Raw genomic sequence first — 24808 nt, 5'->3', positions numbered from 1 at the left:
AGGCATGGGTAGACGAGTCATCATAGAGTCCAGTGAGTAGCTAGGCGGGCTGGAGACATGGCAATTCAGACAGCTAGCGGGTCGGGGCTAGCAGGCTAGCAGAAGGGCCTTAGAGGGACGTCGCGACGGAAGAGACTGTTGTAGCCCCCTCGTGCCTTTACGTCGGCAGACCAGTTGTGATGGATCTGCAGGGCTCCGTGTAGTAACAGGGTCCAGGCCAATTGGCAAAATAGGTATAGTAGCCCAAGAAATTGGCTGATGATCCTCTTCAGCTAACAGTCCGATATGCTCTAGACAGCTAGCGGGCCGAATTGGGCTGTGCAGACTGGCAGGAGTTGTCCGGGCTAAAGGTTAGCTGATGACCGCTAGCAGTGGATAGCTGACTACTAGCTAGTAGCTAGTGTCGGGGTTCGTTCCTTGTCAATCATTTGCTTATTGGTGAAATCAGCAATCAGACAATATCTTTAAGTAAATCAATCATTAATTTATAAATGCAATTGCAGACAGAAGTTGACAACGGGAACACAGCACACATGTTTCCAAGTAAGTTCCGCACTCCACCTAAGGGCACAGATGATTTTATACATGTGATCACTCCCTAGTGGTATGATCACCTACGTCAATGTATGTGTGTATCAATAAGCTGAGGTTACCTTATAAGGCAGCCTAGTACAGTAGCTTCTCTGAATTTATTAGCATTGTCTAATGTCACACAAGATCAAAATGTTAACACCAGACAGTGTTTATGGTTTTAGTCTGCCTCAGACCTAACCTGCAAGCACACTCTCTCAACAGCCAGGGCTTAACCACAAAGACTAATATAGATAGCTTGTGCAACGTATAGTGGCAGAGGTTTTAGACACACAGCAACAGTATCTTATTATAAGGCCTGCAGCAAAACATATGAATCTTAAGGTCCCCTTAATCAATAATGGGGAGGGTCTTTGGGACCCACCCCCTACACTAGTTAGCTGGCTAGCTTCTGTTGGGGGTTCCGGTTCTAAAGTAAAGAAAATAGAACATCCATACCACCTTGGGTGAGGCGGATTGCAGGAGAGTATGTTGAAGTTGAGGTTAAAAAAATTATAAAGAAATATATACAAAGAAAAAAAGATTAAAAAAGATATATACACGGGACACGACAAGATGAAGACAAAGACGCCTGACTGCTACGCCATCTTGGAAGTTGCTCTGTCATTTATTCAAACCAAGATGGGTAGTGCTGTGAGGGGAGGGATTTAATGAGTGTATCAGCTGGGTATTATCTCTTCTTAAGTTATCATGCAATGAGTTCAATACCATAGATAGAACATATCAATCCATTCAATAAACAGGTTAGTTCACCCAGACCCAGCCATAGCCTTTTGGGGGCCCTAAGCTAAAAAAATAAATCATTTGTGGCCACCCTCTTGACACCTGAGAGGAAATAAATTCTGCAATTCGACACATTTGACCATGACATGCCATGTTAATATGATATCTGAGTGAGAGTGACTAACATCAATGGGGGCCCCATGGAGGTCAGGGCCCCTGGGCACATGCTTTGCGAGCCCTGGTCGGTTATTGGACCATATTTACTGTGAGTTTAAATAACTGGTTAGACTAATTTACCAATCTAAGAAATGTTAGCTGACAGGCTAATTGAGTAACTGCCAGTGACTGATAAAACAAGACAAAAACCAACCTGGACTCAGGGGTAGATGTAACATAGTAAAGGACAATCTGGGACACTCAAGTGGGTATGATATGTTATGTTTGGTATGGTATGTATTCATTTGTCGATGTCCATCATCCATTTTGTGTGATATGTTACGAATTACAATTTGTATGATATGCTACAAATTGCAATTCGGATATGTTACGAATTGCAATTTGTACAATATGTTACAAATGTACAGTATGATATGTTACAAATGACACTTTGTTGTGGCTAACATTAGCTAGGGGGCTAGGTAGCTAACTCTAACATTAGCTAGATGGCTAACATAAGGTTAGTGGTTAAGGTTAGGAACCTGTTAAACTTAAATCTTACTGCTGTCAATGGCATAAGAATATTACTGCTGGCAATAAGAATCTACTTTTATAACTCTCAACAGTTAGTTGAAAACGGTCACTTATGTCTTAGTTGCTAGGGCCGGCCCTGAGTAGTGATGGGCATTCCTAGTCTTTTTGATGAGCCGGACTTTTGGCTCCATTCCCCTAAAATAGCTGTTAATTTGGCGCCCAAATGGCTTTTTGTTCAGTACCTAGCCTCCCAGTAGCAATGCAATGCGCACTTGGGAGGCTGGAGTCCCTCCAGAGTGGTCACGCTGTGTGTCAGCTTTGTTGGCCATTTTCTCATTCACGTGGCGCCGGGGATATGCCACTTTGTCAAGACGCAGCTGCGCTCCTTTCGTTCAGTGCAGTTTTCCTCACACATCCCACCCCCTTTAATCGCCCTTCTCCCTACCGGCGACACTACAGCTGCCAATTAGAGGCAATAAGCTTTTTCAGTATCAAGCCAGTAGTATGCCTACTTCTTGTCACCAGTTATTTTAATGATTATTTAAGGTAGGCTACATGGAAAAGTCCTGTAAATGATGATGTATGTGCGATAACGACGGTCAGCCCTGGTCATCTGGATCCACTGGTGACGAGTGCTTAAAAATATAATAAAACCATGAAAAATAGCACATCTCGAATGTAAAGCCTAAAAAGTTTAGTACCATTATGTCAGATCGTGATATGTGAGTTCAAATACATTTTAACCAGACATAATTATTAGATCGCCTGCAAAAAATGAAGATTATTCAAGCAGTAGCCTATGCAAATCAGGGAGCTAATTTAACGGTTCTTTCACAGATGCGATTCGGTTCTTGATCCATTGAAAAAGAGCCGTTCATTCGAGAACGACCCATCACTAGCTCAGAGTCCACCATGTGGAGACGTTGAAATATGAAAGCGTTTGTCACCTGCATCAATGAATAAGGTATGTAGCCTGCACAATTATTATTAAATGGCACATTTTGTATGTTTGATTGTTTTGATTAATTTGATCATGTGAATTGTAAATACATTGATTCCTCGAATTTATGTTAGGCTACGCTTATAAAAAGCATATGTAGCTCACAACTACCGTATTACGTTTAAAATATGTTATTATAATTACCAGTGTTTCCTCATAGTTAACTTTATCTGGAAATAAAGCGCTCGTATTATTACTGCACTAGAGTGAAAACATTCTGTTGATGCGCATCCCAACGGAAAAAAGCCTAATTTGGAAAATTATATATATTTTTTCATGTGGATGTTGCAGTGTTAAAATATTCACATCCGAGTCCGCAAATAAAAAAAAACAAGGACAAAGTTGCATTGGCTAGCTACTGTATTTAAAAAAGAGAACTTGAGCTCTAAACAATAAACGATGTCTCCCCCCAATAGGTCTGGTCTGGAATCACAGAGCTGGATTTTGATGGACATAGCCTACACTATGCTGAAATTTAAGTTTGGTCTTCTAATATTCTTTGCAGTGATATGTTTATATTGGACATGGTCCATATATATCAAATTGAATACAAACAAATACCCTGCAAAAACACATTGGCAAATTCTCATAAGTGATCAAACAATAACTCCGATTAAAGACACTAAGCATTTAATGGTGTCTGCCTACAAAGACCACAGAATGGATGGAGCAATCCGTATCATTAGTATAATCAGAAGAGGTGATCTCCAGCCACTTCATTGTTTTTTCTGTGATGGACATGGCTGCTTTCCTGCTTCAGTGGCACAGGTGGAGATGCACAGTGACCATTTTGGATTCCCCTTTGTGACCACAGATGTGCTGTGCCAGAGTCCATCTATGTATAATGTGACACATGTCACTATATCAATACATTCAGATATCAAAGCCAACCAAAACCAGCACTTCCTGTCCATACAAAACAAAGAACTGAGAGAGGAGAAGATATTTCCATACAACTTTACAGTGTGCATCTCCAACCTTTTCGGAGGCTACAACAATGTCCTGCAGTTTGTTCAAACTATGGAGATGTACAAACTCCTTGGGGTGCAGAGAGTGGTTATCTATAACACCAGCTGTGGTCAGGACTTGGAACCAGTGTTAGTTCACTACAGGGAAGAGGGTAAACTGGAAATAGTAGAATGGCCGATTGATCAGTTCCTCAACCCATCCAAAGGCTGGAGGTTTGAAGAGCACAAAGGAGATCTCCACTACTATGGGCAGCTGACCACTCTGAATGAATGCATCTATAGATACATGTACCAGTCAAAGTATGTACTTCTTCATGACATTGATGAGATTGTGATGCCTTACCAACATGCCAATTTGCATCTACTGCTGGAGGACCTTCAATACCAGCACCCCAGAGTAGGAGTCTTTGTCATCGAGAACCACATATTCCCCAAAAACCATTACGAAGACAGTGGCAAGTTTAAACTGCCACAATGGAGGGAAATTCCAGGGATCAATATCCTGGAGCATATTTACAGAGAACCCTCGAGAGAAGCTGTTATCAACCCTACCAAACTGATTGTCAACCCTAGACATGTAGTACAGACATCTGTTCACTCTGTGCTGAAGACTTTAGGGGAGACCTTCTGGGTACCACCTGATGTGTGTCGGCTAGTACACGTCAGAGTTCCCCTGCAAGGGAGCCTCACTAAAGATCAGCTGCTTGTGGACAAAAAGCTGTGGGAATATGAAAAGGAGCTAGTTCAAAATGTTGACAACACTTTAAGGAAATCTGGACTGTTGCTTTGATGATACAAATCTGATTTTGACATTCTTTTGTCATTTTTGTTTCTTGGCCTATTTCATATGAATAATAGTCTGTTTTGCTCTAGCCAAGCCTTGACGACTCGTTAGACAGTAAGGTCAGCCACCTCCCAACTTGGCAGAAAATGACTGCGCAATGAAATGAATAGGAGTGAATGGACAATTATTGCATTATGATCGTCCCTGATGTTTTCCTAAGCTTCCCAATACCTACCTGATTGCATTTCAGACACTACAAACCATACTTCCTCCTGATTTATTTTTGGACTGTCTTTTTGCTATGTATTAGTGTGTTATTCATTGCGCTGCTATGAGTTAATAGCATTAAGGCCAAATTCAATGCTTCATAAAAATACAAATACATACATATTTGTTTCTTATACCTCCAGGGGTCCTAAAACAGCCATATGGTCCATGTAATTACTATCTTAAAACAATTCCATGTTAGGGTAGTAAATATCAGACAAAAATGGCTTATATTCTCAGTTTTGACACTTTGGTTAACTCTGTTTGTCATTTATTTGACAAACCTGTTTTTAACTTGTCCCAAGGACCTCCCCTTGTGTATAAAAAGGTGGCGTTATATTAAAGGATGTAAAGTTTTCAACCAATTATTCAGCAATTATCAATAATTTACTGAATAATTAGTAACATTAATAACATTAATTTCCATTTGACAGTTGTGTGTACTATTACTGTTTGTGAGAGTGTATCATTATTTGTTAAGTGATTTTTAATTGGAAAAAAACTTGAAAATATGTTAATCTGATTCCTCTCTTCCTGATTCACAAACACCCGGAGGTGGACTGGCCATAAGGAAAAAAAATGATTTACCAGCAAACAAAAACTTCTAATGTGTATTCACCATTAGTTATACATGCATGTCACTTTAGTGTTAGTTTCCATACATATTGCCTCATTCCATTACATCTTTTACCTTTCTTTCCTCTGTCACATTTGTGTGATTGTTCCTGAGGTTCGCTAGCAATAGTGGAACATATGGCTAACATATTACAATTTGGCCAATCATTTTGTGGCAAATACCAGATGGGCTGGTCCATTTTTAGCCCAATGGGCATGTCTATTTTGTTTTGTGGAAAATGGTAATTATCTTTTTAATACTGGGACCTTAAGGAAAAACAATATATACTAGCAAATGAAAAACTAGTGTTTATACATTTTTTTATTCAATAATAAAGTTTTAATTGACATTCTGACTCTCTAACTTAATTTTACTTTAGAGATTTTGAAACCTGGGATGACTCACAATGACTGACTTGGAGGTGAACTCTTAATGATGGTGACTCAAAGCTCTTCCTGTGTAATTCTGACGAGTTAAGCATGCATAAATGGTCATAATTCCCTTTTTATGCACGTTTCTCTCTATGAGTATGCTGACCTTAAACATGAGAAAGGCATGCTATTCACCCAATATTTGTTTGGGATGGAAATCAAAGAAATGAAGGTGTTTCTACAGATACGCCATATTCTGACCTTGACTTAATTCCCTCATAATTCCACCACCTTTATGCGCGATGAATAAAGGTTTGCGAAACCTGACGGTTCCAATTGGAACAACATTACTTTCATTTTCCCGATAGAAATAACACCATTCTCCATGCACTGTAGTTTACAAATTGATAAGAGCTATTGATGAGAGTTAGGTAAATTGAAGCCATTTGGATAAGAGGATTGTAAATATAAATTACAATCTATTTTACCTTATGATTGCTGGAGACCAATGTGAAACCAGTCATAGGGCAGCAAATTGAAGCATATCAACATCATTTTTCCACATTGGAGTTTATGAAATGCTGGCCTTATAACTTGCAGGTATTATATTTGGAGACCCAAGCTATAGGCTTCTGTAGCCATGCGCAAATGCTAGTATAGTGCCAAACCTACCAAGTTGATTTATGATTTCTAGAATGTTTTAATTACATGCCCAGACTACTTTTTACAATTTGTATTGTGCTAAATATTAGCCACTATCAGTAGCCAACGTCAGTTATACCCACATATATTTATGTCTGTCACTTTAGTCTTTCCTTAAAATATTCATCATTCCATTACATCGTTTACCTTTCTTTCCTCTGTCACATTTGTGTGATTGTTCCTGACGTTCGCTAGCAATAGTGGATCATATGGCTAACATATTAACAGCTATCATATGGCTAATTTGTGCAATAATTTAGGACATGTAGTCTATTTGAATCATTGTGCAACACATACCATACATAGTAGTTTAAACCTGGAGCCTGGTGCACGGTTCACGACGACTGGACCATTGTCATCACAGTTCCATGATTAATGAGGATTATTAGGGTAGATTTATAGGACTACTGTTCAACCCCTATTGTACACTTTTTTCACCTTCCAATATTTCGTGGATTGAACAATTGAATATGGCAACTTTCAGGATGAATCAAACCATTGTATTTTTTTATTCCACAATATATTTGGTGCTTAAAGTTTTTTATTATTATTCATAAATACTTTCCTAACCCTAAATAATATAAACTCAGCAAAAAAAGAAACGTCCCTTTTTCAGGACTTGTCTTTCAAAGATAATCCGTAAAAATCCAAATAACTTCACAGATCTTCATTGTAAAGGGTTTAAACACTGTTTCACATGCTTGTTCAATGAACCATAAACAATTAATGAACATGCACCTGTGGAACGGTCGTTAACTTCTTGGTGACAGGGGGCAGTATTTTCACGTCCGGATGAAGTGTATGCCCAAATTCAACTGCCTGCTACTCACCCCCAGAGGATAAGATATGCATATAATTAGTAGATTTGGATAGAAAACACTCTGACGTTTCTAAAACTGTTTGAATCATGTCTGTGAGTATAACAGAATTTATGTAGCAGGCGAAACCCAGAGGAAAAACCATTCAGATTTTTTTTCTCACTCTTTTCAATGGGATTTCATTGGGAATCCAGATTTCTAAGGTACCTTCTTGCAGTTCCTCTTCCACTGGATGTCACCAGTCTTTAGAAATTGGTTGAGGTTTTTCCTTTGTGTAATGAAGAAGTAGCCCTGTTCAAAACGAGGGTCACTTCAAGTATACTGTTAGAGGCGCGAGACCAGAAAGGTAGCGTCAGTTTGTTTTCTTCCTGTATTGAACACAGATCATCCTGTCTTCAATTTTATCGATTATTTACTTTAAAAAATACCTAAAGTAGTTTGAAATGTTTTGGCAAAGTTTACAGGTAATTTTTGTATATATTTTGTAGTCACGTTGCGCAAGTTGGAACAGGTGTTTTTCTGGATCAAACGCGCCAAATAAATGGAGATTTTGGATAAATATCGACGGAATTAATCGAACAAAAGGACCATTTGTGATGTTTATGGGACATATTGGAGTGCCAACAAAAGAAGCTCGTCAAAGGTAAGGCATGATTTATATTTTTATTTCTGTGTTTTGTGTCGCGCCTGCAGGGTTGAAATATGTTTTCTCTCTTTGTTTACGGAGATGCTACCCTCAGATAATAGCGTTGTTTGCTTTCACCGAAAAGCCTTTTGGAAATCTGACATGTTGGCTGGATTCACAACACGTGTAGCTTTAATTTGGTATCTTACATGTGTGATTTCATGAAAGTTTGATTATGTATAGTAATTTATTTGAATTTGGCGCTCTGCATTTTCACTGGCTTTTGGCCAGAGAGGTTAAGACACTAACAGCTTACATACGGTAGGCAATTAAGGTCACAGTTATGGCAGTCGTGGCCAGGGCAATAAATTGCAATGTCCGTACTGTGAGACGCCTAAGACAGTGCTACAAGGAGACAGGACGGACAGCCGATCGTCCTCGCAGTGACAGACCACGTGTAACAACACCTGCACAGGAATGTATGGTGGAAAAATTGCAAGATTGTTATAATATTTTATTGCATCAAATGGTTGTTTTATTCAACAGAAGAGTATTCTATATATTGTGTGTGTGTTCTACTGAGGATGGGCCTCTGGGAGATAACACTGACAGGAGATTTACGATGTCTTTTGGGTGATAAAACCTAAAGAACATTCTAGAGCATGAGTTAATGTTTCTGGTCTATACAGGGCCAGACACTGGTCTCTACACAATGAAAACTGTTGACACAGCAGATACTGTCTGCTATGTATTATAGGTATCTTTCATACAAATCTTAACCTTGTGACTCATTCAATATATATCTGTTGTTCGTCATGTAGGTTGGAAGGGGTGTATCTTGGCTATAAAAGACCTCTGTACTTTGGTCTTGTGGCTCTCAACGAATCACCTGAGCGTGAATTGTCAACCAGCCATCATTATCGTAGAGCACTCAATTGATTAACTTTATATGTGTGCGTTGTATTGACCTGCTCCCTTATTAATAAGTGACTAAAGATTTAGTTTCAGTATAACTTTGACTTGTGTGAAAAGTTTGTCTCTCCTCATTTGATAGTAAAGAAATTAACCACCCCAATCGGTACATCACACCTGCGGGACAGGTACAGGATGGCAACAACTGCCTGAGTTACACCAGGAACGCACAATCACTCCATCAGTGGCCAGTGAAAATGCAGAGCGACTGTCCGCAATAGGCTGATAGAGGCTGGACTGAGGGCTTGCAGGCCTGTTGTAAGGCAGGTCCTCACAAGACATCACCGGCAACAACGTCGCCTATGGGTACAAACCAGACAGGACTGGCAAAAAGTGCTCTTCACTGACAAGTCGTGGTTTTGTCTCACCAGGGGTGATGGTCGGATTTGCGTTTATCGTCGAAGGAATGAGCATTACACCGAGGCCTGTACTCTGGCGCGAGGTGGAGGGTCCGTCATGGTCTGGGGCTGTGTGACACAGCATCATCGGACTGAGCTTGTTGTCATTGCAGGCAATCTCAACGCTGTGCATTACAGGGAAGACATCCTCCTCCCTCATGTGGTACCCTTCCTGCAGGCTCATCCTGACTTGACCCTCCAGTATGATAATGCCACCAGCCATACTACTCGTTCTGTGCATGATTTCCTGCAAGACAGAAATGTCAGTGTTCTGCCATGGCCAGCGAAGAGCCCGGATCTCAATCCCATTGAGCACGTCTGGGACCTGTTGGGTTGGAGGGTGAGGGCTAGGGCCATTCCCCTAGAAATGTCCGGGAACTTGCAGGTGCCTTGGTGGAAGAGTGGGGTTACATCTCACAGCAAGAACTAGCAAATCTAGTGCAGTCCATGAGGAGGAGATGCACTGCAGTACTTAATGCAGCTGGTGGCCACACCAGATTGATTTTGACCCCCCCCTTTGTTCAGGGACACATTATTCAATTTCTGTTAGTCACATGTCTGGAACTTGTTCAGTTTATGTCTGTTGTTGAATCTTATGTTCATACAAATATTTACAGATATTAAGTTTACTGAAAATAAACACAGTTGACAATGAGAGGACGTTTTCTTTTTTTGCTGAGTTCACAATTCAAGAGTATTTTTAAGTCTACCAATTGGTGCTGAAAAGGAGATGAATATGCTTATATTTACTTGGGCCAGGATGGGCCAGGATGATACCAGTATCGCAGTGTTTTTTTTCCATGACAAAAATGAAAACAGGAAGCAGACCAAACTCTTTGGCCCTTTAAAAACCTGCTGGATGTAAAATCATGTGTGCTATAGCTTGGAAAATAAATAAATGTGATTCTGGATGACAACATAATGATGTTTGTTCCAAAATTAGGTATATTTTCCTAAAGAAGTCAAATCCACTTAATGTTTTGTTTCCTTGCCATGATATGAACAAGTATCACGATACTGGTATTGTCCCGGCCCTATTATTTACATGGCTTTCTTAAATTGATCCCTAATATTCTGAACCATGCTCTCCATATACTCTGAGTCTGAGAATTTTCATTAACAGTGTGCCAATTTAAAGGGATGGCTTTAGATAAATGTAGTGGAAACTCAATTGAATGAAAACTCCATGAGAAAATCTGTTGACTAGCAAGTGGGAGGGTTTTCAGCAGTTGAATAAAATGTATTCAGCCCAGGGAGCCACGCCTGCAAAGCCTGTTAAACACCTGCATAAGGTAAGTCTGAATAACAACTGAGAAGTGTGTAGGAAAGGCATGCGTAGGAAAGATGTACATTTCCTAAGTCTGAATCGGGCCACATATTCTGTTCTGAAAACCATATTGAATGAAAACCAGCTATTGCTGATTTAAACATAGGGTACATGTTTGCCAATATAGCTGCCAAACAGTTGCAATGTTTTTGATTGGATTAGTCTGACACTGACAGTACTCTTTCAGTACAGTTTTCTTTCTAAATGCTTAAACTCTACATCAGTTTGTAATTTTATAACACACTTTTTGCAAAACTGTAAACACAACTCACTGCTTTACACTCAGTTTGCAATTTAATAACACACTTCTAGCAAAACTGTAAACATTGGTCTCCACATTGCTACACTTTCACCAATTGCCTTTCCACATTGACACGTGAAAACTCTTTTAGATAATGAGTTCACTTACAAATCAGAACTTGAGCACTATAAATAGGCCACAGTAAACATTTGGTTTGGACAATATTGGACAGAGCGTAAGAGGTATGAGAAGGTGAAGATGTAGGAGGAGGAGGAGAAATAGGTGAAGTAGGATGGGGAAGAGGAAGGGGAGTCAGGAAAACAATAACTGATGAAATCAGAGTGACTGTGGTTGACCATGTTGTCAACCATAGGATGAGCATGAGGGAGGCTGGCCAACAGGTTCAACCAAATCTACTGTTGCAGGTATCATCCGGATATTTCGAAATGAGAACCGGTAAGTAACTAAGTGCTGTGGTCTTACTGGTACAGTAATATGTACTGAACTTTCATGAGAAGGATCTATCACTAAAACCATTCAAATGTTTTTACAGAACTGCAAGAAAACCAGTATCTGTTGGAAGAGGTTGACTGTTCACCCCAGAGCAGGAGACCCACATTGTAAATATAGTCATTGCAGACTCAGAACTGCAGGACCACATAATGGCAGATAACACCATATTCCAAAACGTCAACAGAGTGAGTCTCTCTGTCTCGTCTACTGAAACACAATAGAATTAGGATGAAGCAGATATACAGAGTCCCTTTCGAAAGAAACTCAGACTGTGTAGAACAACTGTGATATGAATATGTGCAGGTAAGCTATACTATCCTATCATTGGTACTGGAAGTGTATGGTACTACATCATATTGACTGATCCCTGTCTTTTCATACCGTGCTACATTGTTTTGTCTTGTCTCTTTCAGAGAGTCATGGAGCTAGAAGCAGATGCCGTGCATCATGAGCTAATATTTGTGGACGAGGCAGGTTTCAACCTAGCAAAAACAAGGAGCCGCGGCAGGAATATCATCGGACACCGTGCCATTATCAACGTCCCGTGACAATGTGGTGGCAACATAACAAAGGCTATTAGTCAAAACGGCGTCCTTCACCATCATGCAATCCTAGCCCCATACAACACTGCACAGATTATCACATTTCTGGACACCCTCCACAACAGACTAATCCCTAATGACTAGGGGCCACAGCAGCCAGGTACGTTATCATCTGGGACAATGTTAGTTTCCACCGGGCTGCTGTGGTCCGCAATTGGTTGACTGGTCACCCACTTTTCATTGCACTCAATCTCCCACCATACTCTCCGTTCTTGAATCTTCTCTGCATGGCGTTGGAAGGTGTATCATCGCCATCCCCAACAGCGCATACCCCTTCTACAGGTAATGGAGGAGGCTTGTGGAGACATCGATCAGGGGTCATGCCAGGCCTGGATAAGGCACTCCAGGCGATACTTTCCACGCTGCCTAGGTCAAGACAACATCGCATGTGCTCTTATGGACAGACCCACATAGAAGGTGAGATATAGCCCCCAAAAAATGAAAAACTTTTTCTAGCACAAATGTTTTTGTTTTCTTCTGCTGCACTTTTGTTGTTTGAGGAGTGTTAGAACATTTTGAGGAAAAAAAAAACTTTCCCCTTATTTGTATTGATAGTGTGTTATGTACGGAATGCACATCCATACTTTACACATTTGGATACCTGTGTGTATGTGTGTTTACTACATGTATGACAAAACGTTATTGCAAACTGCTATGCCCTGCACACAGAAAAAGAAAAAGTCACAAGTGTTTTTCATTTATACAATCAGTGGGTAATTGGTGCTTAGTGTGCTTATTCAAATTATGGTTTGTGTGTACTGTATTGACGCAAAAACATTTTTTTTTAAAGAGTTTGAAGAGTTTTGTAAGAATTGTTTGCTTTTGCAAGAGATGTATGTCACACCCTGGTCGAAGTATTTTGTGTTTTTCTTTATGTTTTGGTCAGGCCAGGGTGTGACATGGGTTTTTGTATGTGGTGTGTAGCTTAGTGGGATTGTAGCTTAGTGGGGTGTTCTGGGAGAGTCTATGGCTGTCTGAAGTGGTTCTCAATCAGAGGCAGGTGTTTACCGTTGTCTCTGATTGGGAACCATATTTAGGCAGCCATATTCTTTGGTTGTATTGTGGGTGATTGTCCTGTGTGATTGTCCTGTGTGATTGTCCTGTGTGATTGTCCTGTGTGATTGTCCTGTGTGATTGTCCTGTGTGATTGTCCTGTGTGATTGTCCTGTGTGATTGTCCTGTGTGATTGTCCTGTGTGATTGTCCTGTGTGATTGTCCTGTGTGATTGTCCTGTGTGATTGTCCTGTGTGAGTCCTGTGTGATTGTCCTGTGTGTTTGTCCTGTGTGTCTTGATGTCCTTGTTAGAGGTTTGTAGACACATGTATAGGCTGTTTTCGGTTTTCGTTTCGTTTATTGTTTTGTTGAGTTTGTGTGTTGATTCGTGTTAAGTTGTTTTATTAAACATGGATCGAAATCTACACGCTGCAGTTTGGTCCGACTCTCCTTCACCAGTAGAAAGCCGTTACAATGTACAATATTTTGCTGGTTTGGTGTAAGGTTTTGTGGTTAGTGTGTAGAGTTTTGCAAAAATAGCCTATAGTTTCAAAGATAGTGCCTATGCAATCAGAACAAAACTGTAATAGGTGGAATATGTCTAATGATAATGCAAAAAAAAACATTTATTAAAATTATGCAGATAACAAAACCAATTTAGCCCGGTTTCCAAAATATATAATCTTTGTAAAATATTAGCCACATTTTTCTAAAATGTGCCAAACAATTTATCTATAATATACCTAATGGGATCGTTTGCTGGTTTATAGTGATTATAATGCGAATATTATGCCATATTGTTAAATATAAAATCCATCTTAAATCCTGTCATATATACACTGCATTCCATCATAACATTATTACAAACCGCCTGATGATGAGGGCATCAACTTACAAACAGTACCAGTCGAAAGTTTGGACACACCTACTCATTCAAGGTTGAATTATTTTTTTTATTTTTTAATTGTAAGATAATAGTGAAGACATCAAAACTATGAAATAACACATGGAATCATGTAGTAAACAAAAAGGTGTTAAACAAATTAAATATATTTTTTTATTTGAGATCCTTTAAAGTTCTCCAACCAGCTTTATGAGGTAGTCACCTGGAATGCATTTCAATTAACAGTTCATTTGTGGCGTATAAATCCATTTGAGCCAATCAGTTGTCTTGTGACAAGCTACGGGAGGAATACAGAAAACATCAAGCGTAATGATGAAACTGGCCCTCATGAGGACAGCCACAGGAAAGGAAGAACCATCGTTACTTCTGCTGCCGAGGATAAGTTCATTAGATGTAACTGCAGCCCAAATAAATGCTTCACAGAGTTGAAGTAACAGACACAATTGTTCAGAGGAGACTGCGTGAATCAGGCCTTCGTGGTCGAATTGCTGCAAAGAAACCACTACTAAAGGACATCAAAAATAAGAAGAGACTTGCTTGGGCCTAGAAACAGACGGGTGGAAATCCGTCCTTTGGTCTGATAAGTCCAAATTTGAGATTTTTGGTTCCAACCGCCTTGTCTTTGTGAGACGCAGAGTAGGTAAACGGATTATATCTGCATGTGTGGTTCCCACCGTGAAGCATGGAGGAGGAGGTGTGATGGTGTGGGGGTGCTTTGCTGGTGACACTGTCTAGTGATTTTTGTGCCTTGAATTTTAGAATTCACTTAGTCCCACTATCATTTGTTTTTCAACAGGACAATGACCCAACACACCTCCAGGCTATGTAAGTGCTATTTTACCAAGAAGGACAGTGATGGAGTGCTGCATCAGATGACCTGGCCTCCACAATCACACGAGCTCAACCCAATTGAGATGGTTTGGGATGAGTTGGATCGCAGAGTGAAAGAAAAGCAGCCAACAAGTGCTAAGACTGTTGGAAAAGCATTCCTCATGAAGCTGCTTGAGAGAATGCCAAGAGTGTGCAAAGCTGTCATCAAGGCAAAGGGTGGGTACTTTGAAGTATCTAAAATCTCACATATATTTTGATTTGATGAACAATTTTTTGGTTACTACATGATTCCATGTGGGTTATTTCATAGTTTTGATGTCTTCATTATTATTCTACAATGTAGAAAATAGTAGAAATAAAGAAAAACCCTTGAATTAGTAGGTATGTCCAAACTTTTGACTGGTACTGTAGCTAGTGAAGTATTCAATTCTTAGGTTTCAGGGACAAAATTGTTTATTGTAGTATAGGGCCTACTGAAATATGTACTGTATTGGTTACTGGCTGCTGAGGGTTGTCGAGGCCATCAGCAATGGTCCAAAATCACCAATTGCATAATTTCTATAATATTTGGCAACGAGCCACTGAACTAATGGCTACAAAATGATTAGGTAACATATTTCATGAAATAGCTTGTAAGGTTAAAGACAGGACTTGGAACCAGTTCAGGGAACAGAACCGACAACCAAACATTTTCTTTTTTTTGTTAGTAACTCAGCCTGGCTTTAAACTTACTCTTGAAAGTTGACATAGTAGAATGCACAAGGTGCAATTTCTAAATTGGGTAGTGCATCATCAGTTCCTCTTGTCATGTTTGTAATTCCATACCACAGTGAGATATTTATATAACTTGTGGGCCACACAGAGAGGAAATGTTCAAGACACTCTGCATCAGGTTGTACCGTCGTTATATGTGCATTCATCTGGAACAGATTCCATTTCTTTCCACTCTGAGCAACACGTTTTTTTGTTGGCTACATTTCAAAACTTTGGGTTGATTTCAGAAATCGGGGTTAAGAATATCTTAATCGCTGTATATAAGTTATGAATGTTCCTTTTTGCAAAATACGTTCATGGTCTAAGAGGGTGAGCAATGGAATAACAGTGTTATGGTGAATGTATCACATAGCTGCATGTATAACAGGAAATGTATGCTCCCTTCATCTCATAGAGGAGTGTTTGTGGTGGATGTGAACTTAGTGACATGGGTGAACTGGCCATTGTCATTTCAGGTAAATGCCAGATGGGCTGGTCCATTTTTAGCCCAGTGGGCTGGTCTAACTTGTTTTTTTGTGTGTGCAAAATTACTTATCTGGCTAATACTGGAGGCCGGTGTGAGGGCTTTAGAGATTGGCCAGTGTGTTAGAAATGCCAGGTCTGATTGCTTGTCGCAGTCCGCCCCTGCAAACACCCACTGAATGTGGTTCTCCACTTTCAAATTCTCTTTGATTTTGGGGTGTGTTTCATGTATAATACTAATTGAGTATTCTTTTGGTTTACAAATGAACAGTTCTAGTTCAGCACAATGTCTTTGCTACTTCCTACCCCCCATAGTTTTTAACCCTGCACCTTTGAAACACATCAATAAAGATGGATGGCTAAATCAGAATACTACAGTCTAATGACTAAAACGGTTTAAGCAGAAAGGGACATTGATGTCCATATTGTGGCCCTACTACCTGAGGCCAACTCCATTCAAAACAGATTCCGATAAGTGCAAACAATTTCAAACGGTCTTGTACTTTTATCTTTTCTTATCAATTTGTTCTTGCAATGCAAACACCATTTGCCTTACTGATTCAACAAAGCTGTCAAGTACCTTCAGAATAGCACCTTATGGCAGGTTCAAGTGACAACAATGACTTCAAAAATGATAGAAAAACACTTGGGATAAAATAATATTGCCACAACCTGTAGCATTATCACAATATAAATAACTACACGCCATTCTAATGCTACAGGACCATCTTTGTTCATTGTAATGAATCCAACAAATCTTATAAAAGGTCCATTTCTTTACAAGAACAGATTTTGGCAAAATTGTGTCCCCACAGTTTAAGATCCATTCCAATCCAGTTTACTTACTGTACCAGAAGGTCCAAATATCCATGAAATCCTTAGTGTTAATACTGTTTACCTTGTCTCATTATTAGTGCTTTCTTGGCTTGGTTAGCACACTCTGTCTCACAGGCCTCCAGGCTGTGGGCCTGATTCTACAGAGGTTGGTGAAGGAGGGGTCAGTGGCCTCTCAGGGGCACACACAGTCAGTTCCAGCCTCCAGCTGGGGGCTCATCTCAGTAGGGGTATCTAGAGATGGAGATGTAGATGATGAAGATGCTCTGGTATGTGATGCGGCCCTGTGTGGAGAGGGTGGTGGCCTGCACCCCGAGACGCACCAGGCCTGACCTCTGCAGGGGCCGCATGGTGAAGATGATGCCCCTGCCTGCCTCGTCCCTGATGCCAAACATCTGGCCCCCTGCCCCCACCCCTGGACCCCCCTCATTGCCCTGCTCTAGAATGGTGAAGGATGTTATCTCCTGCAACACCCCCCCCTCCGAGAAGGCAGACAGGCGCACCACGTTGTGATTGGCTGGGATGCCCAGGGGGAGGGTCAACAGCTTGTACTGCAGTAGCAGAGGGGAACCCCCAGAGCCACAGTCCCGAGAGCAGGGTCTGTAGCACGTCCTGCCATGGAGAGAGAAGAGTCAACTGTTACACTTTCAGAGGTACTGATACCGTCAGGCTCCAAAGGTCAGTGACATACTATATCTAATGTACAAGACAACCATGTGATTGTTTAGAGGGACCAATGATCGTGACTTACTACATACATAGATACCTGCACAACAATGACTTTATGGTGGTGTGATAAGGTAACTAAGGTAAGTACAAGATGACCACCTTTAGTCCACACACAGACACATACACAGCTCTCCCTCGCCCTCCATTTGGCAAATCTGACCATAATTCTATTCTCCTGATTCCTGCTTACAAGCAAACATTAAAGCAGGAAGCACCAGTGACGTGATCAATAAAAAAAGGGGTCAGATGCAGCAGATGCTAAGCTACAGGACTGTTTTGCTAGAACAGACTGGAATACGTTCCTGGGACACGTCCGATGGCATTGAGGAGTACACCACATCAGTCATTGGCTTCATCAATAAGGGTATCGATGACGTCATCCCCACCATGGCTTCTGGTTGGGGTACATACCCCACTGAGCTAAAGGCTAGAGTTACCGCTTTCAAGGAGCGGGACTCTAACCCGGAAGCTTAGAAGAAATCCCGCTATGCCCTCCGACGAACCATCAAACAGGCAAAGCATCAATACAGGACTAAGATCGAATAGTACTACACCGGCACTGACGCTCGTTGGATGTGGCAGGGCTTGCAAACCATTACAGACTACAAAGGGAAGTACAGCTGAGAGCTGCCCAGTAACACAAGCCTACCCGACAAGCTAAACTACTTCTATGCTCGCTTCGAGGCATTTAACTGAAACATGCATGTGATTACCAGCTGTTCTGGAAGACTGTGTGATCAACACCCCCGCAGCCGATGTGAGATAATACCTTTAAACAGGTCAACATTCACAAGGCTGCAGGGTCAGACAGATTACCAGGACGTGTACTGCGAACATGCGCTGACCAACTGGCAAGTGTCTTCACTGACATGTTTAACCTCTCCTTGTCCGAGTCTGTAATACCAACATGTTTCAAGTAGACCACCTATAGTCCCTGTGCCCAAGAACACTAAGGTAACCAGTCGATATTACTATTGACCCATAGCACATCTGTAACCATGAAGTGCTTTGAAAGGCTGGTCATGGATCACATCAACTCTATCATCCCAGAAACCCTAGACCCACTTCAATTTGCATAACTCCCTAACAGATCCACAGATGATGCAATCTCTATTGCACTCCACACTGCCCATTCTCACCTGGACAAAAGGACCACCTATGTGAGAATGCTATTCATTGGCTACAGCTCATCATTCAACACCACAGTGGCCTCAAAGCTCATCAATAAGCTACGGACCCTGGGACTAAACACCTCCCTCTGCAACTGGATCCTGGACTTCCTGACGGACCGCCGGTCCGTAACAGTAACAACACATCCGCCATGTTGATCCTCAACACAGGGGCCCCTCAGGGGTGCATGCTCAGTCTCCTCCTGTACTCCCTGTTCATTCATGACTGCACGGCCAGGCATTACTCCAACACCATCATTAAGTTTGCCGATGACACAGTGGTAGGCCTGATCACCGACAACGACGAAACAGCCTATAGGGAGAAGGTCAGAGACCTGGCCGTGTGGTGCCAGGACAACAAGCTCTCCCTCAACATGATCAAGACAGCCTCCCGGGTGGCGCAGTGGTTAAGGGTGCTGTACTGCAGCGCCAGCTGTGCCATCAGAGTCCCTGGGTTCGCGCCCAGGCTCTGTCGTAACCGGCCGCGACCGGAAGGTCCGTGGGGCGACGCACAATTGGCCTAGCATCGTCCGGGTTAGGGAGGGTTTGGTCGGTAGGGATGTCCTTGTCTCATCGCGCACCAGCGACTCCTGTGGCGGGCCGGATGTGCGCTGTGTTAAGAAGCAGTACGGCTGGTTGGGTTGTGTATCGGAGGACGCATGACTTTCAACCGTTGTAGCGATGAGACAAGATGGTAGCTACTACAACAATTGGATACCACGAAATTGGGGAGAAAAAAGGGGTAAAAAAAAATAATAATAATAATAAATAAAAAAATAAAAAACATGATCAAGACAAAGGAGATGATTGTGGACTACAGGAAAAAGAGGACCGAGCATGCCCCCCCTTCTCATCGACGGGGCTGTAGTGGAGCAGGTTGAGAGCTTCAAGTACCTTGGTGTCCACATCACCAACAAACTAACATGGTCCAAGCACACCAAGGCAGTTGTGAAGAGGGCAGAACCTATTCCCCCTCAGTAGAAAGAATGACAAAATTTGGCATGGGTCCTCAGATCCTCAAAAGGTTCTGCAGCTGCACCATCAAGAGCATCCTGACGGGTTGCATCACTACCTGGTATGGAAACTGCTCGCCCTCCAACCGCAAGGCACTGTAGTGCCGACCGCAAGGCACTACAGTGCCGCAAGGCACTACATCACTGGGGCCAAGCTTCTTGCAATCCAGGACTTCTATACCAGGTGGTGTCATACGAAGGCCCTAAAAATTGTCAAAGACTCCAGCCACCCTAGTCATAGACTGTTCTCTCTGCTACCGCACGGCAAGCGGTACCGGAGCGCCAAGTCTAGGTCCAAGGGCTTTTAAACAGCTTCTACCCTCAAGCCATAAGACTCTTGAACATCTAATCAAATGGCTACCCCGGATTATTTGCATTGCCCCCCCCCCCCCTTTACACTGCTGCTACTCTCTGTTGTTATCATTTATGCATAGTCACTTTAATAACTCTACCTACATGTACATATTACCTCGAGTAACCGGTGTCCCCGCACATTGACTCTGTACCAGTACCCCCCCCCTGTGTATATTCTCGCTATTATTTTACTGCTGCTATTTAATTACCTGTTACTTTTATTTCTTATTCTTATTTGTACTGCATTGTTGGTTAGGGGCTGGTAAGTAAGCATTTCACTGGAAGGTCTACACCTTTTGTATTAGGTGCATATGACTAATACGATTTGATTACAAAAATACTCAGGAAACGATCTGTCTAACCACATATTGCAAACACACAGTGGTGTTTTATTGAAGCTCCATACCCTGGGCTTCCTCCTTTCTGATAGGATGCAGGGCAGGGCGTGTCCAAACACTGATATCCTCCACGAGTGTTGAAGCACATCTGGTTGTGTCCACACTGGATGCCTTGTACTGCACACTCATCAATGTCTGCAAGCATCAGAAAGGAAACTCTGTATCTGTATGTGTTCTTGGCAATGTAAACCTAGTCGTGGTGGGTGGTTTATGTAGTGTTCACGTGTATTGTTCATTTTCTCCATACCTGTGCAGCTCCTGCCGTTGGGTAACAGCTGGTAGCCTGTAGGACAGAGGCACTGGAAAGCCCCTATTGTGTTCCGGCACTCATGTTGGCATGGGTTCCTCAGCAAGCACTCATCCAGATCTGTACAGAGACCGATGACACAATGAGGTGAGCAAGACGTACCACACTCAACTCCCTTGCTTGTGGCCTTTGCTTACAGACATTCAAATCAAATTAGAAGCTGCAAAGCTTTTTCATCATCTTGTCCACAAACACAGATGCCAAATATATGACTGAACGGGAATCCAACTACTTCGGGGGAGGGGGAAGAGACGACTCACCGACACATGTGCCATCTCTGTTGGTATAGCCTATGGGGCAGCTCTGTCTGGTGATGCGAGATACCCCATGATGCCGAGAGGGAATGGGCCTACCCAGCGATGACACCAGCTGTGGGCGCAGTCTTTCCCTGACACGGCTACCGTTGGAATAGACCTGTCCTCTCTCTAGACCAGCACAAGAGCGCCCATCCCCCGTTAACACAGTGCCTGGTGGGCAGAGGCACCGGAAGCTGCCTGGCATGTTACGGCACTGGTGGGCACAGGGGCTTGGCATCTGTAGGCACTCATCAATGTCTGAAAGGCAAAACAAGACTCAGACACTACTTAGAACAAGTTTTATTGGACAGTAGCATATTGTTTAGTGTAGTAATACATGTCTATGCCAAAATGAAGTGTCTTACCCAGGCATGGACGGCCCACCCCCTGGGACTGATAACCTCTGGGGCAGACACAGCCGTACCCCCCAATGGTGTTCTGACACATCTGGCTGTAACGGCACAAGTGGCTTCCATCCTGGCATTCGTCCACATCTGTGAATCACAATGTTGGTAAACACAGGGCATACTATAATGATAGGATCAGCATTCTCACACCACAAACCTGCGTGCAACAACATTCAAAGTAAAAGATGGGTGAAGTATAAATGGCATCATACCGACGCAGGCTCCATTCTCTCCCATTCTCATGCCAGCTGGGCAGCTGTCGAAACACTGGTAGCCTCCCTCTGTGTTGCGGCACTGCTGGTGAGCTGGGCACACATTCCTGCTGCACTCGTTGATGTCTGTATACAAACAAACACAAAGGCTTAGAGATTCCACAATTTAACTTGTATGATACTGGTATGAAAGATTTGATTCTGTTGATAATATCATCAGTGAGTCACAGGGTCCACTGACCCAGACAGCGCTGGCCAGACAGCTGGTAGCCAGGGTTGCAGACACAGCGGAAGGAGCCCAGGGTGTTCAGACACTGCTGTTGACACGGGGAGAGAGACGACTCCTGGCACTCATCCACATCTGAAACTCACACCACAGGTCAAACTCTGTTACTAATATGCCTTATTGTCAGGACCTTATTATAAGATGGAGACTAGAATGTATTCTATTCAGTGCATGACTGAAAAACAATCCCCCCTCCCAAAAAAGTGTATTTGTTGTGAATAGACTTGCCTTCACAGCTGGATCCCATGGCACTGGGCTTGAAGCCTGGGACACATTTAGCCTGGCAGCGGTATGTGCCAACCGTGTTCACACACTGCTGGTTGTAGTGGCACATGTGGGAGCCCTGGGCACATTCATCAATATCTGTAGAGAGATACCACATGTGAGGTCAAACACAAGAACACTGTCTGCAATACAGCAGTAGGATGTATACTTTCACAGTGATAATATCACCCTGGAACCAAATAGTGCGTGTGCTAGCTAACTGATTCTGTTTACATTTTATCCACCAACATTCTTTTTTTTATACAAATTTCAAAATAGATTACCTTCTAAATATAGCATACAAATCATCATGATACCAGATCCCTTTACAGACCGATCACTTACTGTAACGTAATCTAATTAGGAGATACTGTATAACGGTGAGATAAAGTATGCAGCATTCAGTTAGTGTTTCCTGTGGCTGACCTTGACATGTGTTGGTTTCTGGGGAGATGGTGAAGCCAGAGGGACAGGCACAGGAGAAGCCACCCATCACATTGTTGCAGGAATGTGAGCAAGGCGACTCGGCAGCACATTCATCCTCATCTAAACATTCAGATACAGTTTATAAAGATAATATGCATTATTGAGTTAATTGAATTGCAAACTACAAAATAACATTGGTCGATCCAACAAAGAAATTGAAGAAGGAAAAGGTATACAAAACGTACCTGTACAGTAAGAGGCTGTATCCAGAACAAAACCTTCCGGGCATGTTTTTCCATCCCCATCTAAAGACAAAGGAGCACATTCAATCCATGAGCAGATGATGCTACTGTATCACAACTTTAAACAATGAAAATGACATCTTAAAAATGAATGTGTTTGCTACAGTACATCAGTTAAAATTCAAGTGTTTGACTGACTGTCTGTTAGTCTGTATTGTGTTAGCCTGCCTTGTGGTAATCTGTCTTATATTTCCACTGACCAGGTAGGAGCAGGGAGGCTGTGATCTGAAAGTCCAGACTGAGAGTGAACATGCTGTAGATGCCATCCATCTGGGACACCTTGATGAGCTGCAGCAGTGGCCCCTGACGCTCCTCTCGGCCCTCGTAGATGATGGAGTGGTTACAGCGCAGCACCATGGGACCGTCTGCTCTCTGGTGGGCCTGGGACGACCATGAGTACAGCTGCCCTGGTCCCGTTTGCACGTATGACTCATCAAACTCCTGCATGACACAAAGCAGTCATCATATTAGAGATGGATTATGTTGAGATTTAATTAAGACTTTTATGGTTTGTCACAGTCAGGGACTTCAGCTGGCCTTAGGATGACCGTGTTAATCAATACACACCTGCAGATTGAGATGGGAGGTTGATAATGTCAGAGGGACAAAGCCGTTGATAACAATGTCTATTAGGAGAGCCCCTTCTGAGTCCAGACCTCTGGCTACATGGGTCAACTGAAGGATCTCTCCTGGTTACAAACACAAACACAACATTCAAATACATCTGGGATACATTATAAAACAGTCACTTGGGAGAGTTGTCTGTCTGAAGAGGACCCACCCCATATTTTTTGGGGTTCTTATTGAAGTTGCCAAAGGAGTCTGTCATTGAAACCAGATCCTAGTAATAATTTAAAAAAACTGCAGTCATGGAGAACTATGCCCTCTGCTGGTTCTCTTACAATGTACAGATTTAGAGGGACAATTCCGCTTACGAGAGACAACCACTGTTATAGGACTACATTTACAGTAGAGTAAACCTTAGTTCAGGTTAATTTACAGGATGTTATTGTATCTGTTCTTCAGTGCTGACCTGTGTCAAACTCCAGCTGTGACTCCTGTCTGAACAGGCCCTGGGTCAGGGAGTAGCCGTTCCTGGCTGCTCCAGTCTGCAGTACTGTGGTCCAGTAGATGGGAGCAAACACAGACACCAACACCCGTAGCAATGAACCTGCAAAACATCAGTAGTTAGACCACAGCCTCTATGGAAATACCTTTGAGCAAAGTGTGATAGGTCAGGATACAGCAATGATCAGTGGCTGAGTGATCTATGTGCTTGATTATGGGAAATAACTTTACAGCAAGTGCTTGATTATTGCATTTAGATCTGCTTCTGAGAGGCTCCTACTGGTTACTGTAAGACATCTCTCATACTCCCACACTCACCCACACTAGGAGGGATGTTGTCCAGGTGGGCCTGCAGGGTGCTGGTGCCCTCTTCTGGGTTATCTGTGATGTTAGCCTCCAGGAACGACACCCCAAACTCTCTATCATTCACCACCCCAATCAAACTCCCCCTGGCCTTACGAGGGGCCTCCCCTTCAGTCAACAGAGACAGATACATAAGTATTAAGTTATACATTATTTAAGAGTAGCTGTACTACTATACCTTCTATGTACACGCATTATTTAATTGTTA

General features: G+C 42.3%; 2 protein-coding genes across 2 annotated transcripts in view; one reads left to right on the top strand and one right to left on the bottom strand.

Annotated features, from left to right (window-relative positions):
- Positions 1–2851: 2851 nt before the first annotated feature.
- LOC115140568 (uncharacterized) lies at positions 2852–5982 on the top strand. Its single transcript, XM_029678905.2, has 2 exons — positions 2852–2968; positions 3421–5982. The coding sequence occupies exon 2, from the start codon at positions 3452–3454 to the stop codon at positions 4760–4762; it is 1311 nt and encodes a 436-aa protein (XP_029534765.1). The 5' UTR covers positions 2852–2968; positions 3421–3451; the 3' UTR covers positions 4763–5982.
- Positions 5983–13807: 7825 nt separating this feature from the next.
- LOC115140674 (hemicentin-1-like) overlaps positions 13808–24808 on the bottom strand; it is an 82913-nt gene continuing 71912 nt past the window's right edge. The window contains exons 68-81 of the mRNA XM_029679004.2: positions 24556–24708; positions 24203–24340; positions 23737–23858; positions 23370–23610; positions 23113–23172; positions 22868–22987; positions 22406–22540; positions 22133–22252; positions 21892–22017; positions 21638–21766; positions 21237–21530; positions 20917–21036; positions 20678–20804; positions 13808–17618 (exon numbers count right to left, since the gene is read on the bottom strand). Of these exons, the coding sequence (XP_029534864.2) occupies positions 17228–17618; positions 20678–20804; positions 20917–21036; positions 21237–21530; positions 21638–21766; positions 21892–22017; positions 22133–22252; positions 22406–22540; positions 22868–22987; positions 23113–23172; positions 23370–23610; positions 23737–23858; positions 24203–24340; positions 24556–24708 (2276 nt within the window). The 3' untranslated portion in view covers positions 13808–17227. The remainder of the gene's footprint in view (positions 17619–20677; positions 20805–20916; positions 21037–21236; positions 21531–21637; positions 21767–21891; positions 22018–22132; positions 22253–22405; positions 22541–22867; positions 22988–23112; positions 23173–23369; positions 23611–23736; positions 23859–24202; positions 24341–24555; positions 24709–24808) is intronic.

Source organism: Oncorhynchus nerka, linkage group LG13 (assembly GCF_034236695.1).
Source record: "Oncorhynchus nerka isolate Pitt River linkage group LG13, Oner_Uvic_2.0, whole genome shotgun sequence".
NCBI lineage: Eukaryota > Metazoa > Chordata > Actinopteri > Salmoniformes > Salmonidae > Oncorhynchus > Oncorhynchus nerka.
This window is presented reverse-complemented; position numbering and strand designations above follow the sequence as displayed.